The 19,076-nt window shown below is 34.8% G+C and overlaps 1 protein-coding gene across 8 annotated transcripts in view; it reads right to left on the minus strand.

Annotated features, from left to right (window-relative positions):
* EPS8 (epidermal growth factor receptor pathway substrate 8) overlaps window positions 1-19,076 on the minus strand; it is a 172,561-nt gene that overhangs the window by 59,717 nt on the left and 93,768 nt on the right. For all 8 annotated transcript variants that reach the window (XM_059682300.1, XM_059682294.1, XM_059682297.1 and 5 more), the window contains 2 exons: window positions 11,358-11,437; window positions 9,429-9,505 (listed from right to left, as the gene is read on the minus strand). In XM_059682300.1, coding sequence (XP_059538283.1) covers window positions 9,429-9,505; window positions 11,358-11,416 — 136 coding nt within the window. In that variant the 5' untranslated portion in view covers window positions 11,417-11,437. The remainder of the gene's footprint in view (window positions 1-9,428; window positions 9,506-11,357; window positions 11,438-19,076) is intronic.

Below are 19,076 nucleotides of genomic sequence, written 5' to 3' on the forward strand. Positions count from 1 at the left end.
CTAATCAAGGACGTTCCTTATTTGTAAATTCAAAGTTGCCTATTTCTTCTAAAGCAGAATGCTATGATTTGAAAAACAATAACAAAAACAACTCTAAATGGGAACCAGATTTGTAATTCTAGTGACTAAGAAAGGGACTAAACTGGAGCAAGACACTTAACTCTGGGCCTCAGCACCCTTATTTTAAAACAAAAGGGTTAAACAAGATCAAACCACAAGACTCCTCCAGTATTAAACTTAACAAACACACACATACACATACACACACACACACACACACACACACACACTCCTTAGCTTTCCTAATAATCAAAATTTGGGGAATATAAAAATGTTTATTTCAGTTACTATAGAAACCTTTAGGTCTTCCTACAATAGGAGTTGAAAGTTCTGCTAAACATAAAAGTAAGTACAAAAATATAAAGCACAGCCCTGACCAGTTTGGCTCAGTGGATAGAGCGTCAGCCTGTGGACTGAAGGGTCCCAGGTTCGATTCCGGCCAAAGGCATGTACCTTGGTTGCGGGCACATCCCCAGTGGGAGGTATGCAGGAGGCAGCTGATTGATGTTTCTCTCTCATCGATGTTTCTAGCTCTCTATCCCTCTCTCTTCCTCTCTGTGAAAAATCAATAAAATATATATTTTTAAAATATATATATATATATAAAGCACATATACAAACTCAGAATGGTAACTTGTGGAATTACTTAAGAACTTCAATAAATTCTTGTTTCCTAATTCATATAAAACTAATTATCTTTTCATTTATATTTGCCTTAAAACCGAAATGAAAATATTCATATGTCTTATATTACATCACTGATATTATTCCCATATATTCTATTTTTGCTTTTGCAGCATTAAAGTTACTTAATAAAAACACACACACACTACAAAATTCAGTATCTGCTACCTTTCTTTTTTTGTTTGGATGATGACCTGAAGAAGTATGATCCATCTGGTCCTACCGAAGTAATGTGATCAAAAAGAAAGATGTGGTTTCACCTTAAATTTTCTATTTCGATATGACAAAATATAAACCTTCACTTACATGACTATATTCTACATATTTTTAAAAGTGAACAAATCTGATTTTTCTGATTGTTAACTAAGGATTAATCAATGTGAGATATTAACAAATGGATAATTGTTGGAGAAAACATTATAACTTTTGAAATACAATATGTAACTCAAGGACATATCTAAGAAAAGAACTTCTAGAAATAATCACTATTTCAGAATCACTGGCTCATCATCTTCAAAGACAATTCTGTATGGCAGACTCAGAACATGAAGGCAGTTCTATTTCCTTTGGTGTGACCGAAGCACAGCAAAAGCAATGGCAATGGTTGCCATGGTATCCAGTTATGATATGGTAGCCCTAGGATGCTCATTACATGATAGGCAAATAGTTTAAGGTAAAAAATACTGTATTTTTTGTAATTAAGTATTCTCATTATGAAGGAGTAAAATTTGTTTCCCCAAATTTCCTAACACAAAGTTTCTCAATCTCACAGAAACATACTTTACAGAAATAGAAAACATTAACTACCTGGCAGCATTTGTAAATAGTATGATGTTAACTGAACATTCTAATTGTCTAGAAGAGATGGTGCCATTTCCAATATTCCACATTAAGAATCCATTTTAGGAATTCAAAAGCTGCCTTCTCTCTGATATCATACAATAAATAAGATGTATGTGTTATGAGAAAAATACCCCAAAAATGTAGAAATGCTATAAAATAGATGTATAAATAAATAAGTAGTTTCAATGATTTAAGTCAATGAATAAATGAAGGTTACTATTAACATTGTAATGGGAAATTTTGAAAGAAGGCTTTGAAAGGCAATTACATTTCTTTTTTATGAGACTCGTCTGTACTCTGAAGTACAATTGTAAACAGTAATTATGCTCCTAAGCTGAATATCTCACCAAAAGCCTTAAAAGTGTGAAAATCCTAAATTAAGTCTCAATGATAACTCAAGATAAAGAATCCAATGACGTCCATCACTTTCTCTAACAAAGATTCTCAACTCTGGCTTCAAATTAAAATAAACTTTAAAAAATACTGTTGAAGTCCCACCGTCTAGTGTTTCCAACGAAATTGGTCTGGGGTGCAGTCTGGGCACTGGGATTTATAGAAGCCCCCAGGCAATTTCTATGTGCAGCCAAGGCTGAAAACCACTGCTTCAGAATCTGTGCAAATGCCAATTCATCTACTATATCTTATCTCTTTAAATTGAAAAATTGTCTTTCCAGATTAATAGTGTAAATCATAGTCAAGTAGTGTGTTAAATAATAACAATGAGTCTGGCGGCAGAGTTTTGGGTTTCTACTGTTATAAGCTGCTCAACTCCCAATCTAAGAGCAAGTCCCGGTCTCTGTCCTCTCTGAATCAATTAGCACCAGGAATAAACTTCGCTTGATCGTAATACCCCTGGTTGTGCTTCACTAGTTTTCCCAATAGCTTTTATCCAATGGACCAGAATATACAAACCCAAAGACACGAAATTGGGTGAACTCAGTAACCAAGGATGAAAAGTCTTTACATATCATTTTAACATTACTGAATTGATATGCTGCAATAAAAACTGATATTCAACTTCCAGATCAGGAACAGTAAATTAGCTTTCAATGGACTTTGAGTGATTAAGACATATGTCAATGAAGGCTCATCAACTATAACAAATGTACTACTCTGGTGGGGGAAGTTGAAAATGGAGGAGGTTATTTATATGCAAGGGCGTATATGAAAAATCTCTGTACCTTTCCCTCAATTTTGCAGTGAAACCTAAAACTGCTCTAAAAAATAATCATACTAAAAAATCAGGTTTCATTGAACTTCTCAATTAGTACAATGATAACAATATGCAGTGCTCAGTACTCCGACCTAATTACTTTAGGCTGTATTGTTAGGGTGGGGCAAAGTAGGTTTACAGTTGTGACTATGTGAAACAAAGTTTATTCTTGTAATATTATTCATTAATTATTGTATTATTGTATTATTTCCTATATGAACAACTGTAAACCTCCTTTTGCCCTGCATTTTTCTCTGAAAAAAAACAAAGAATTGCTTACAAAGTAAGGATTTGGAAATTAAAAAGGAAAAAAAATTAACATAAAAGCAGCTGCTGAGTATTTTTCTCTTTAAATCAGACAAGGAACTACAGCTCATATTACATTACATTAAAAGACTCTCAACCACCAGTGAAGGAGAATTCCTTTGCCGCTATCATAGTGTATCATTTCCATCAGGAGAGGTGCTGAATGGGAGTCAGTGAGGAGTGCAAGCAGCAAGGACAAGCTCTCACTATCCCGGCAACTATCTTCACTGACTGACAAATCAGTATCTGAACCAAGACACTGCTGTGAGAAACAAACAGGGTCAATTTACAGTTACATTATTTAAGAATTTTACTTGCCTGCTCAGCAAACTGCTAAAAAAGAGCTTATCCCCTGAGGAGAAAAGAAGCTTCAAGATGTCCAGATAAGTGGGGGAAACTGCCAACTATCCTTGTGAGTCACATGCACTGGCACGCTCTGTGAGCTGAGTGTTGACTCTACCATCGCCCAACTTCCTGGGAATAAAGAATTCTGGGCCATTTTCCTCTTTTAAGAATTTAAAAAAAAAAATTTGCTTAAAAATGTATTTAAATGTTTCCTCCATGTAAAATAATTAAAATGTATAGTTGTAAATAATGAGGATAGAGAAAAGAGAAATGGGTTTTAACTCTTCAGTGCCACTTAAATGTGTAAGAGGTCATCTGGGCTTCAGTTCTGACAATTACATAGACTGTCTCTAAACCAGTGGTTCTCAACCTTCCTAATGCCACAACCCTTTAATACAGTTCCTCATGTTGTGGTGACCCCCAATTTCATTGTTACAAATTGAACATAATTAAAGCATAGTGATTAATCACAAAAACAATATGTAATTATATATGTGTTTTCCAATGGTCTTAGGCAACCCCTGTGAAAGGGTCGTTTGACCCCCAAAGGGGTCGCGACCCACAGGTTGAGAACCGCTTCAACCAAGCTCAGGAGAATGAGAGGGACAAAAAGTGAAAGATAGGCTAAAAGAAAAACATGTGGGGGTAGATATCTGATAGTTAAAGTGACATATTCAGAAATTTTACTGAGGAAGGTGAGGCAAACCCTGTGTAAAAATACACTGAAGTTTGTAGTCAAGTCAATTATACAAAAACTGTGCAGTTCATAGGTTACTTATACTCAGTTCTTATTGTAATTATAAGAATTGAGTATAAGTAGGAAAAACACAAGTATATTTTCCTTCTTGCTAATATTACAAAAAAGTTCAAGTTTGAGGTGAAGTGAGACTTACGAGAATGCCTGTCCCTCATATTTATCCATTATTGCCTGGCCTCCCAACAATATAAATTTCAAAATTATTCTAAGTGTTGGTAATGACCACAGAGTATTATTCATTGGTAATTCTGTGAGACTTGAGTTTTCTGGAGATAGGATGGGTATGACTTTAAACAGCAGATTATTTATGGTAAATGGTCATTTTCCAAATTCAGCAACTCTAATTTAAAGGGAAGTTACTTTTCTAGGAAGTTCAGCTATTCAGAACATTAAATAATTCCTCTGAATATCATACATGTCACAATGTCTATACATTAAAAGTTGCAAGTTCTAAATGTATAGCTTTAACGAGCAAGACTCAATTCCTCACTCTGAATCTATTTACTAATAGGAGTTTCTATCTAGTTCCTCACCCAGTGCATAACAGAAGTAATGCTAGCAGCAGGCAAGTTAACAACAGGGGAAAGTGACAGATCGGGGGCCCAGCCACATGGAAGAAGTGGCCCCAAATACTCAAAAGTGAAAAGATTCTGCATTTGGTGGAAAGGTACGGAGGTGGCCTTTAAACACATCACAGTACATGAGTCAGTGGGCACATCTATGACCCTGAGTCACTGACCAGTCACAGGGTCCACACCCTGAAGGGAAGGAATGTTTAATACATTTTACAAGTATTTCCATAAAGACAATTTTTAAGTTTTAGTGTTTAAAGACTTTGACAAACAGGGTAGCCAGAAAAAAAAAATATATAACAATTTTCATTCCTGGATAACAGTAGCCAAATGATATGTTACTAACAGAAGTGGAGAAGAAAAAAATTAATTTTATCTTCTGAAGCAAAAAGTCCTTAATGTTGTCAGGGATGTCAGCAATGCAGAGCCTCTCACATACGGGTTTTGACATTTCTTGTATAACAGTGAGGAAATGACAAATTAGGGTTGTTAAAACTGCAGCATATTTTAACTGTTTTTCTAAATAAGTTAAATTAATACACAACTAAAGGAAGTAATTTTATTGTCATAATTGTGTTACTCAATATAGTTATAGGTTTATAAAAATAATTTGAGGAACGGAAGCTTTAAAGTATAGCACGAAGAGTACCTCTTTTTAAAAATTTTTCTCAATATGTTTTTTATTGATTTCAGAGAAAGGAAGGGAGAGGGAGATAGAAACGTCAATGAGGAATACTGATTGCTGCCTCCTGCACACCCCCTACTGGGGGTTGAGCCCACAACTCAGGAATGTGCCCTGACCTGGAATAGAGACCTTCTGGTGCATGGGAGGATGCTCAACAACTGAGCCACACTGGCCAGACATGAAAATTACCTCTTGATCCTATCAGAGTATCATTGTGATTAGATGCATAGTATCATTTAAGTGTATTAAAATACTAAATTTGAGGGCCTTGATTCATCTTAAGACTCAGGACTAAAAGTGACTCTCCTATACCCATCCCCACTGCTTTATGATAGGCCCATTCTATTTTCTCATATAAACTTATCACATTATTATTATTATTATTATTATTATTATTATACTTTATAGATGAGGAAACCGGGCCCATTGGTTAAATCATTTGCTCAAAATGGCAGCCCTATGGTAACTTGGCATCAAAAACCCATGCTTCCTCTCTGATCATGTCACTGACATTATGGTGTCAGGTTTGAAAACTGTCTTCATGAAAAAGGCAAGCTACATGCAACTCTTGATACAGCACCTAGCCTGTGGTCAGTGTGTAAAAAGCAGCAGCCCTTTGTGTAAAACCCATGTTCCAGTACATTAACTGGTTCCTCATATCCCAAAGTAGTTAACAGATCATCCATGAAGCCAATTAATTCTTGAAAGATTTACTCAACTAGTTTAATAATTGTGAAAGGAGAGATTTTTAAGAAATTGTATACATTTTGCCAAAGTAAACTATGTTACAAATCTCTCCTTCACAAACTTTCTAGTTACAAAAAGAAAGTTAAAACTATGCAGATTAGGAAGTCAGACACTCCCAATGTTAACTAAATGTAGTTAACATTTCAACTAGAATTTGTTTATTGCAAAGGTTTGTTCAAACATGCATACATTTCACTACTGCCATCATCAATCTATCCATTCATTCCATAGGCATTTATTGAGAGTCTGTAAGAGAGAAGGCATGTGTCTGTGTTCGTGTACAGTGTGTTGGGAGGGAGTGGTAGGTATTTGACACAAAGAGAAGGAAACATTATCTGCAACTTCCAGGAACTTAAAACCCTCTTTCCTGTAAGCCCAATACATTGCTAAGTTTTCTTTCTTCCTTATAAATGTTTCTTTATTTTGCTTCTTTCTATCCCTGTCTTTATATTCAAGACTTTTAAAATTATGTGACTTTGAGAAATCACCTCACCTTAATAAGGGGCTTCATGTTGCTTTATATGTAAAAAGGGAAAAATAAAAATTTACTGCTTAAAAGTAAAGATTTTCAATCCTTGAATCTATGGTTTTATAAAGTTGCTGCTAATACAACATACATATTAAAATTTACAGATGAGTCCTAATTTTTTATCCCTTACCAGTGATGGCGAACCTTTTGAGCTCGGCATATCAGCATTTTGAAAAACCCTAACTTAACTCTGGTGTCGTGTCACATATAGAAATTTTTTGATATATGCAACCATAGTAAAACAAAGACTTATATTTTTGATATTTATTTTATATATTTAAACTAGAGGCCTGTTGCACAAAAAGATTCGTGCAATAGGCCTTCCCTTCCCCTGGCTGCCGGCACAGGTTTTCCTCCAGCACCCGGGACCCAGGCCTTCAGTCTTCGCTCCACCACTTCACGCCAACGTATGCAAATTAACCGCCATCTTTGTTGGGTTAATTTGCATGCTCTCCTGATTGGCTGGTGAGCCTAGCAGAGGGATGGTCAATTTACATGTTTGTCTATTATTAGGTAAGATGCCATTTAACAAAGAAAAATCAACCAAAAAAATGAGTTGGTGTGTCACCTCTGACACGGGTGTCATAGGTTCGCCATCACTGCCTTATTCCTTTCTTAGCTCTCTGAAAACAGACTTTTGTTGTGAGAAGATTAATACTCTTTCTGCTTAACAAAAGTCTTAGGGCTATTAATGTCTGATTCACCTGTTTCTATCCATATGCACCAAATCTACCCTCAATACTGTTACTAGGTAAGGAGACCCAAGATGAATGTGACCTATTACCCCCCTGATTAAAACACTTCAATGGCTGGGCATTCCCTGTAATCAATATCCAATTCATTAGTATAATTCTTCCTAATATGGACCATGTTTATTTTACCAATCTTATTTACGAATGTACCACCTTGTACTCTACAGTTAACAGCAAATTATTTTCAGTTTGCTAATTCATTATATTCATGCTATAGGCATTTACTGAGCATAAGCTGTACATTAGCCACAGTGCTAAACTTAGGGAATCCTGTAGTGAACATGGTAATTATGGCCTACCTTCATAGAATATACAGCTAAGTTTTAAAAGAGTTTATATTGATGTTTATAGATCCCTCCTGCCTCCCAAATGCCTGGCGAACACTACTTAATATTTAGAGGTCATTTCAAGGCTCAACTCTTCCACAAAACCCCACCTGACTAACGTGACCACCCCCAGTGCACATTAAATACACTGTCCAGCTTATTTAGTCTTTATTATAACAGCTTATTTACCAGACTACCTCCTCACCAAAATGATGTACAAGCATGACCAGCTCTTACTCATCTTTGAAATGAATGAAAGAACACAGAAATAGAGACTATGATGATCAAGGCCTAGCACACAGAAACACTTAAAATAAATAAATAACTGTCTAGAAATGAGAAACTTAAGAAATTATTTATTCTTACAAAAAAATGTTTTCCTTTTCCAGTTTCTTCATGTCATTCTCTAGATGTGCCTTAAGGTCAAGGACCATATATCACTAAGTAAGTATTTGTTGAATATATTCTCTAGATCTACAATTCACAACTACTAGACCACAGGAAGGATGTCACAATACAGCACTTGAAAAAACAGAAACCAACACAAATCAGATTGACAAGGCCAGAAGAAAATGTATGGTATAAAATCCATTTTCTCAATGTATAATTTGAGTACTAAAGTGTAGTCACTGAATACATAAGCAGAAAAAGAATCACAAAATCTTAGAATTGTTCATTATCATAGCCAAGACATTGTAGATCTAGATAATGTAAAAAAAAAAAAAATCCAAATTTAGAAAATGCTGTTAGTTCCCAGATAATAATAATGATAATGTCAATAATAATAAGAGCAACTATATAATGTTTTCTACTAGCGAGGCATTGTTAACTCATTTAATTCTCATATCAATCCTTTGAGATAGCCCCCATTATATCAATAAGCAAAAATGAGGTACAGACAGGCAAAGTAATTTGCCCAAGATCATTCAGCTAATAAATGGTAGAAATGGATTTCAACCCAAGAAATCTGATTCCAGAGTCTTCGCTATTAACCACAATCATATTCTGATTCTTTATTATTGTACAATATTAAAAGGCCATAAAGACTCTGTAAAAACATATGTAGTCCTTAACTTCTTTTCAGTAATACCTTTTATAATTGAAGTTTAAAACACATTATTTATAATGTGAATCTATGTAAAAAGAACAATGGAAGTTACAGAAGGATCGGGGAAAAAGCCTGCTTGTTTTGCAATGCAGAATGAAATACATAAATGCTACTGGTCATAGTGTAACACTACCCAAAAAGTTCAAGAACTATAAGGAAGGAGTTCTGTCAACTGTTATCTCTCAATCAACTGGATCAGGCATGAAGATCAACAAGTATATCATAAGTAATTAGGTGGGAAACTCCACCTAAAGCATTGGTGCCATGCAAAAGGCTCCTTAGAAAGCACTGAAATGTTCTAAATTGTATGCCAGCCAGCAGAGGTCACAGCTTTGGTAGTATCTGTAAAAACTCTTTAAAATAATTCTTATCTATCACTACTTCATTCCAAAGAATACAGAACAAAGCAAGGGTTCAAACTATGACTCTGAAATGTTCATTTGTAGAAAAATAAGGGGTTAGAAATAGAATTATAACCCATTATCAAATAACTAAACATACCATAAAGAGCCTTTGCACTTGTTTTTGAACTTTGTTCTCTGTCCATCTGGGGAAAGGTGGGTGGTGATCCGTAGCCACTGTAATAAAAAAATGGTCATTGTGCTGGGTTAAAGTCCAAAGTCAGTCATAAAAATTCAAAAATGTCAATAAAAATTCCAATGCACCATCATCACCATGTGCTTTAAACAAACGTACTGAACTTATGCTACCTAGTTTTGCCAAAATGAGGCGGATCCTGTTCTGATAAGTGGTCAGGAAATAGAAACTGGTGCAAATCACGCCTCCTCTAAAATGCCAAGGTGGAACTGTAGCCAAGAAGATTCACCAAGGTTGAAATTCTTAGAAGAGTTTAAGTTTGCCATACTCTCAATGATTCCAGATGTAATGGACTATTCCCTATTTTCATAAATACTTAAATCCAATTAACCAAAATAACACTTTATCATTAAATTTGATCAGCTTCATCTTAAAACTAGCCTCCTCCTCCTCCTAATACATTACATGAAGCAAACATAATATATTATTCCATTTATTTTTTTCCATTTATTCAGTAAACATTTATTAAGTCCTAAACTAGAAGAATAAGTGGCATAGGGGTTAGGGGAACAGGGTACTGTTAGTGAAACAAGTAAGATAGTTACAATAGAATGTAATATCTGGGTAAAACTAATAGCTAACACGTGTCGGATCACAGAAAGGCTAACATTTTTATCAGGATACCCAAGAATTTACAGCCAAGTTGACATTAAAGCAGAGTCTAAAATAATGGGAAGAAGGTCTTCACACAAGGGAGAACTGAGTGAGGAAAAGGCGCTGCACCTGGCTCAAGAACAAGCATGGTGTCTGAGGGAAAATGCATCTCATGTGCTGTGCCTCGTCAGACGAGTGGCTCAAGGAGTAGAGAAGGCAAGTAGAGGGCTTAATAATTAAATTTTTATTTCTGTGTATAGTAAATATGTTTACACAAGGAAGTGACATGATCCAATTTTTTTTAAGACAATTCAGAAACTAATGGCAAGGTGACAGGATAGAAAGATGCCGTGAAAATTGAGGTAGGAGATAATGACCATAAATAGGGCTAAAATAGAAAGAAGAAAGGGATAGAAACAAGGGTCCTTTAATAGAAGAAATTATTATAAATTCATGATTAAGTGGATACTCATTGTAAGAAAACAGAAGAAAAAAAAATCAAGGGTGTGGCCAAGCTTTCCCTGATGTACAAGAAAAGGTGGTACCTGACAAAGCCCTCCTGCCCTGTATGGGCTATTTCTTACTGGTCAAAAGTAAAGAGATTTGCAATAATCTTTGTAGAAAGAAAGGGGGAAGCATAACTCTTTACAATGTGAATAATCTGGTTTTGAAAAATGATGAGCAAACTATATACCACAATTGCCAATATAAAATAACAATATTAACCACAATATGTAAGGCAATGGCTACTTAAGTCAGGGTGGTGATCTCAAGTTGTACCTAGAGCCACAGGGATTGTTTTGTCTGTCTGATCTATTTTTTTTGTTTGTTTGTTTATTTTACACAATGGTTAATATCTTTGTAGACTGAACTAGATGACATTTAAATCTCCTCAAATGCCAATATCTTATGAAGAACATTAATAAATTTCTCCAGAGAAACTGAAAGCTCTGAAGGAGAGTATATACTCAGCCATAGGAAGCAATAAAATTTAAAATACTAGAACAGAACATCTTATATTTTGTTATAATACCCCTGGAGTTGATATTACTTAAGCATCTTTTCAAATTATCAGAAACAGCAAACATGATAACATATGTTAGTGTCACAAAGACATTATATATTAAGGAGGAATGAACTACAAAAGAAAAGAAAATAAATATTTTCATTAAAAAGATAAAACAAATCAAATAATATTTTTAAAAAAACAACAAATTAAATATAAACCTCCCAACTTACTTCATTTGAGGTGCATACATTCCAAAACCACCGGGATGATTAGAAATATGACCATTCATCGTGGCTTTCAATCATGTGTTCTACAAAATGAAAGGTACAAAGACTGAAGGCAATAAAAGGATCATGACACCTCAGTTTCAAAGTTATCCATTTAACAAATATCTGTCATTGCCAAGGTGATGCTGGAAATATAAACACAAATATCTCCACCCTCAAGGAGCTCAGGCACAAGAAGTACGAATGGACACATAAAGATCCAATTGTCGTAACCGGTTTGGCTCAGTGGATAGAGCGTCGGCCTGCGGACTGAAGGGTCCCAGGTTCAATTCCGGTCAAGGGCATGTACCTGGGTTGCGGGCACATACCCAGTAGGGGGTGTGCAGGAGGCAGCTGATCGATGTTTCTCTCTCATCGATGTTTCTAGCTCTCTCTCTCCCTTCCTCTCTGTAAAATATTAATAAAATATATTTTTTAAAAAGATCCAATTAACATTGAACATTAATAAACTAAAATTCTTAGCAAATTTAGGCAAGTAAAAAAATCACACTCATAATCAATTGTCAGCTTCATGAAATTGTACCATTTATTGTTTTATTATAAACTAGTATAGGTTATTCAAATTAAAAATTTGAGAAATAGAAAAGAATAAAATAGATAAAAGTGCAAAGGGGAAAAATATCACTGAGTCCTAGCATGTAAAGATAATCATTTCACAATCCCATCAATTTCCTTCCACTCTTTTCGCTGCATCTAATTTTCTTTTCTTCATCCCTCCCTCCTTCTCTTCCTTCCTCCATAGCACATTGGACAATATCTTACACATACACGCTTGAATACATCTTTTTTACAAGATGTGTTCATTTAAACATTCCTTTTACTTTTCACAAGAAAACAATTTTAAAAAGTAATTCCAGATTATTTAACTTCAGAAATAATTTTTTAATCTGTTTCACAAATTGAACAAATTTTCTTCAAACAAGATGAATAAGTAAAACTTCCTTACTGCCAAATCCAATGGCCTTTACTTTTTTTCTCTGAGACAATCCTGCTACCCCTGATTTATTTTGATTCACTCCTAGATACACTGGTATTCCCTGCGTTCGGTGTCACTAAACCATTTTAGACATTGTCTTATTTTCCTCACTTTCACATTCAAGGTAGGACAAAAGTAGGTTTACAGTGTGAGTACACAAAACACAAAGCTTATTCTTGTATTATTATTTAGTAATTATTGTATTATTTTCCATATGAATAACTGTAAACCTACTTTTGCCAATCCTATTACTATGTCTTCTTGATAAAGGAGAGGAAGGTAAGACATCCCAGCTTTCTTATAAGACACTGGCAAAGGGAGTAGGAGCATTAACAACTACTAGTGACTACTATGTGCCAGGTACTAGCAAGGTAAACAGAACAGACATAGTCCCAGCTTTGGGCCAATGGTCTAGTGCCGTGGTCGGCAAACCACGGCTCGCGAGCCACATGCGGCTCTTTGGCCCCTTGAGTGTGGCTCTTCCACAAAATACCACGTGCGGGCGCGCACGTACAGTGCGATTGAAACTTCGTGGCCCATGTGCAGAAGTCGGTATTTTGTGGAAGAGCTGGTATTTTGTGGAAGAGCCACACTCAAGGGGCCAAAGAGCCACATGTGGCTTGCAAGCTGCGGTTTGCCGAGCTGCAGTTTGTCGACCACTGGTCTAGTGGAAAAAACAGACACTTAGTGAATAAATATAAAATTTAAAATGTTGTTAAAAGGGAAAATTCAGAATGATATACAGGCCATATAATTAGGGAACTTGATTCAGATTGTAAAGGCATAATAAGTCTATGGGTGAGAAGAGATTAACAGGAGAATTTATATGTATACTAGAGGCCTGATGCACAAAATTCGTGCAAGAGTAGGCCTTCCTTCCCCTGGCTGCCGGCACTGGCTTCCCTTGCAGCCTGGCTCCGTCCAGAAGGTCATCAGAAGGACGTCCAGTCTAATTAGCATATTACGCTTTTATTATTATAGATATGCATAACCCATGGACAATAGTGTGGTGAAGGCATGGGGTGAGGGTGGGTGGGGCTAGAAGGGGTAAATGTTGGGAAAAAGAGGGATATCTTTCAACAAAGATAAACTTTTTAAATATTAGTATAAATTTTGAATAATATTTGTATTCATAGATTAAAAAAAAACAAAACTAGTAACTTCAAATTAATTCTTTCTTGCTTTTCAGATGCTACTTCAATCAGAGTCCTCAGGGAAGCTTTTACTGACCTCTATGAATAGATGAAAACCCACCATCAGTCACTCTCTACACTATAAACAAGTTTGCCAAGTACTTACCAGAATGATATTTTTCATTTGTTTAAACTAATTCCTGACTCTCCACTAGAGTAGAAGATCCATAAAGGCATACACTTTTGTTTGATAACTGGTGTTTCCTAAGCAGTAAGGATAGCAGCAGGCATAAAATAGGTGTTCATTAAATAGTTATTCAAAGAAAGAAAGAAGGAAAATCCATGTCTCGCTCTTCAGAGTTTATTGTGTTCTTAAGGAGATACATTAATCCATATGAAACACATAGTAAATAAGTCTCCATGTATGTGGCTCTATTTGAAACCCAGGTTCAGAAAAGGAAAAGTCATACCAACTGCATAATTTTTTCGAGGGCTGGAACTTGACCTAGATCTTAAAAACTGGTTAGGATTTATAAACGCTCAAGTTTAGTTCAAGCTCTTTTGATAGTCTTGCCCATATTTATTTGCAGTGTAGAAGCAAATTTCTAAATTAAGGACAAAGAAATACTGACCTCTATCCTAGATAAGTACTGCATTTATAAAATTATATTTATATTAAATTGATCTATTCTGTTTTTCTTGTTTCCTTCAATTTATACTTCGATACAGTGATATACAGGTAAGCCATTTCTCAGGGGGGAAAATGAAACCCTGATTTGTAGTGCTTGCTAATTTCTATGTATTAATATTCACACTGTGGCCCAGTTCAAGCTGTTAATGGTTTACAAAACTCCTAAATGTTTTACAATTGGAACTCATAAGCCTAGAGAGTCCAGGTAAAAGCACATCATTCCAGAAGTCTGACCAGTACAGAGGACGGGAATAACACTATGAAATTAGAAACAGCAAACATATCCTCCATAGCATAGTTGAAAGGCTAAAACTCTCACACTATCTCTGGCACAGACTAGTCTACCCAAGTCAATTAAACCTCTGTACCAATTTTCTCATCAGTAAAATAGAGATAATTCCCGGTCTTCCTAGCTCACAGGACTAGTGAAACATCAAATGAGACAGATGCATATGCAAGTTTAACTTCCAAAGTTAAAAATAAGAAGTACTCTTTCAAAATAAGCTGGTTCATTCAGAATTAAACCCCCAGGGTTTATACTGATTTTGATCTGGTCTGCATTTTAAAACCACAGCGGCTGGCTTTAATGAAAAGTGATAGCCACAGTATCTCATCTTTTTCATGTTTAATTCTTCATGACAGTCAAATAATACATGGTTTGTGTTTTGTTTTGGTTTTTAAATAGTGATGTCAGAATAAGAGAGCATTAGAAAAGAGAACAAAATGTTGATTTGCTAAACTGAATTTTAAATACATAGAAACTTTCGTTATTTAGCAATCATAGTTTCACCTGTCACAATGTTCATATAGCAATATAGAGGTTTTCAAATATTTAAATATAGCAATTACAACACACACCTTGCAAAGAAAACAATTACAAATGTTTGTTTTCCTTTAGGCCTTAAGAAGACATCCAACTTATACCTATATGAATCATATATATGAGAACCTTCAAATCTTACTGAAAAGTAAGGTGTTTTATTTTTTTTTTAAAGTAAGGTGTTTTAATTTTTATTAGCTGTTAAAACAACTTAAAAGCCAAGGAGACAAAGTTTTTCTTTATCACAACAAGTTTAAGGACTCTACTCAATTAACTCTACTAAACTATCTACTTAATTCTGCTAAAAGTGTACATTAAAACTGTCATAATAGCTTCTAAAAGATTTGAAATAGAGCATCGATTTCCTTATGAAAACACCTTTGATAAGTCATAGATACTATAGTTTTCCTCTTCTACAGAAAATAATATTTGGCAATTACAAGGATAAAAATAAAACAATTTAATATCTAAGTTAAAGCACAACAAAAATGTTAAACACTGAAATTTTAAAAGGAAAGTAAACAGAATGTATAAAAATCACTGAAGAAGAAGTAAAGAAGGCTACAGTAAGCTAAAACAGCAAGTTAAATCTGTATTAGAAAGTTTTAAGACCCAGATAGATAGGTAGGTAGATAGATGATAGATAATAGATAGATGATAGATAATAGATAGATGATAGATAGATGATAGATAGATAGATAGATAGATAGATAGATAGATAGATAGATAGACAGAATTTAGACTCCCCTTTCTTTACTCCTGCTTGCATCTGACATCAATTTTCAAACTAATGAGTATGTAGCCGTGACTCGATGTTAGAACACCCTGCCCAATCTGGCTAACACACAACTGGTAGCTCTTTGTATACTAAGCTGTCCTTAAAAATAATTTGTTCCCTGAGAAAATGTCAGACATTTTTGTTTATTTAAGGTTTTATTTACTTGTTTGTTTGGCTTTGAGAAAGTATCTTGAAGTATATATATTTCAATTTCAATTTAATGTATGTTTCTTGATCTAAGTTAAAACAAGATGGGGGTGATTATCATTATTTGAGACTTTGACAAAAAGACCATTGAGATTCATTTTTTAAGCAATACATTGTGATATTGTCTACTAATGATTGTGCTTAAAACATAAAAACACAAACAATTTGCTTTAAACCTTCTGAATCATTACACAGTGTCTCCTATAGGGTCTTCTAGAAAGACTACTTTTCAATAACTCTTACCAATATTGTTGGTAGAGATGTTACCACCTACTTCCCTCTGTCATTTGGCCTAATACTTAAAAATAAAGAACTTTTGTATATGAATAGACTTGGAAAACTAATATAATAGTAATAATAATAGTAATAATATAATTATTACTGCTATAATAGTAATAATAATAAAAATGATAATAGTGGCTAACAGTTGTGAAGGTATTGCAATAAGTTCTAGGCTATATAGAAACAATATTTTCTCAAGGCCAATATAAATGTAGGGAGAATAATTTCATGTCTTTAAATCAATACACTGTAATCACTTAAAAACAATTATCTAGGTTCCTCTTTTTTATAATTATGAGAAAATTCTTAGGTTGTTTGTAAGTTGGAACATAATTTGGCGGAGAATCTATGTTCAAACCAGAATGTTGGTTTAACAACTAGCTGAAGAAGAATACTCATTATTAAAATTCAATAACCAACTAAAAAGAAACACTTTCACACTAATTATATGTTCAATATTGTGACAGAGTTTATTCAAAGGCCTAACACAGAGAAAAGCCAAATACACCCTATTACTACTGCTTCAGTATTTCCTTCTAATTCTTGTTGCTATGATGACATCATCACTACACATACACTGCTTGGCTGTTATAGATAGAAAATGACTACTATCTCAGTTCAAAACATTGTTAATACCATGCTGATTTGAGAAAATATGCTAATTTTTAAAAGAACAGCTGCTGCTTATTCACCATTTACCCTGTGCCAAGTTATTGTGGTAAATGTTTTCTATCCATTATCTTAATCTTCACATTAATTTTTGAAGTACTCTCCTCATTTTATAAATGAAGAAAGTGAGCTAAAGAGCCTGGTGCCATTTGTGTGTTACTTTGAAACTCTCAAAAATCATCTAGTGCCATGAATGATTGAACAGCAATGTACTATCTGTTTCTTGTATCAGATATAATCACAGGCAGAGGACAAAAAGGGGAAAAGCAAACAATGTTCAATGAGCCCCCACTTCAAATGATATTTTGTAAACCTCACCTCATTCCATCCTGAGAACAACATTTTGAAGTGGTAATTAGCTTTACCTCATAGAGCTAGAAGACAGCCTCAAATAAGTTCCGTCATTTGCCTAAGTGGTAACACAAGAAGCTAGAATTAGAGCCAGGATTTAAACCCTGACCTGGCTGACTTATATCCAATTTTCTTTCCAGTAAGTGACACTGCTAGTTTGGCCATTGTGTACTCTCCAGCAGTTTTCAGTTCTTTTCATGCTGGGTTCCTCAATGATACTCTTTATTTTAGTCAAGTTTTCTTAATAGAAGGTACTAAAAATGCTAGTGTGAAAGTGGAAAGGGAGAGGATTTACTATAGTGAAAGGGATAGTATGAAAACAATAGTTGTCACTATTTTGTGAAATGGCTTTATTGCTTAACATTATGTTCACTGAAGAATGTGGAAAAAAATGTCATCAGGTCTATAAATACCACATATTAAAAACTACTTTTAATTAGAATGTTGTAAATGTATTATAAGTTAAGCTGAATCTGGCTTTGAATAATAATTACTTTCCACTGGTTAAATATCTAAGTATTTATTTGTATTACTTTAGTGGGTTAATTTTTTATCATAGTTGAGACAATTTCCTAAATATGAAAGTGGATCTGTTGAGTGTTTTATCCCTATGTAAATAGCACATGATACCCATAAATTTACCAGGGTCATTTGCATTTCTTCAATTATAATTAAATACATATTAAAGGTGAAAAGGAAGTAAGACTCCAATTTAGCTGGAATCTTCCAACAGCAATAAAAATATGGCAGGAAAGGGAATGATTCAGACTCTAAATTTTAGAGAGAAGAAATTATCTCAACCTCTCTATTATCAGGCTCTGTATCCTGCTGGGGTTGGGTGTGGGGAGATATGGTGGTTGGATCATGCCTTGAGCTACTTCTCAGCAAGGTTTCCATTCAATTTCACACGTGACCTGAGAAATTTTCATTAAAATCTCCATATATTTATTTATGTATGAATTTTCCTTCTTACAATATACCTTGCTTATATAGACTTAAATATATGTCTCTCTGATTGTATTATTTCCATGATTAACAGTGGACTTACAGATAGCCTCATACAGTGACTGCTATATATATTGACTTTTAACATGGCATATTCTTTATCAGTGGAAGTTTCTGACTCAAACTGAAAAGATGGGAAAACAAAAAGTAAAGGTTCAGATTCATCAAATAGAAACTCCTGATTATTCACCCCTGCAAAACTCCTATTTTGGGTAGTTCAGACAAGAACTGAGTTACACTTTGGTTGTATGCTGGGTATAGGAGGGAGGGAAGGAGAGACAGAGAGAGACACAGAGAGGGAGGGAGAGGGAGGGAGAGGGAGGGAGAAGAAGAAGAGGAAGAAGGAGGAAGAAGGAGGAAAAAGGAGGAAGAAGGAGGAGGAAGGAGGAGGAAGGAGGAGGAGGAGGAGGAAGAGGAAGAAGAGGAGGAAGAGGAGGAAGAGGAAGAAGAGGGAGGAGGAGGAGGAGGAGATGGAGATGGAGATGGAGATGGAGATGGAGACGGACATGAAAGAGATCCCAGACCTTAACAAAAACCTTGGCTAACACCACCAAAAAATTATCAGCATTTTAAAAAGTAAACGTTACCTAAGAAGTTCAAATCCTCACAGAAACAAAAAGTTGTTGAGTATGAATTCTCAGAAGGGGTAGAAGAATATTCACTGTTACCATTTTCTCCCAGGATAAGAATAAAAGTTTAACTTTTTCTGCCAATTCAGTTCTCAATTGAACACATTTCAGAGAACAACAT

Source organism: Myotis daubentonii, chromosome 2 (genome assembly GCF_963259705.1).
Source record: "Myotis daubentonii chromosome 2, mMyoDau2.1, whole genome shotgun sequence".
Taxonomy (NCBI): domain Eukaryota; kingdom Metazoa; phylum Chordata; class Mammalia; order Chiroptera; family Vespertilionidae; genus Myotis; species Myotis daubentonii.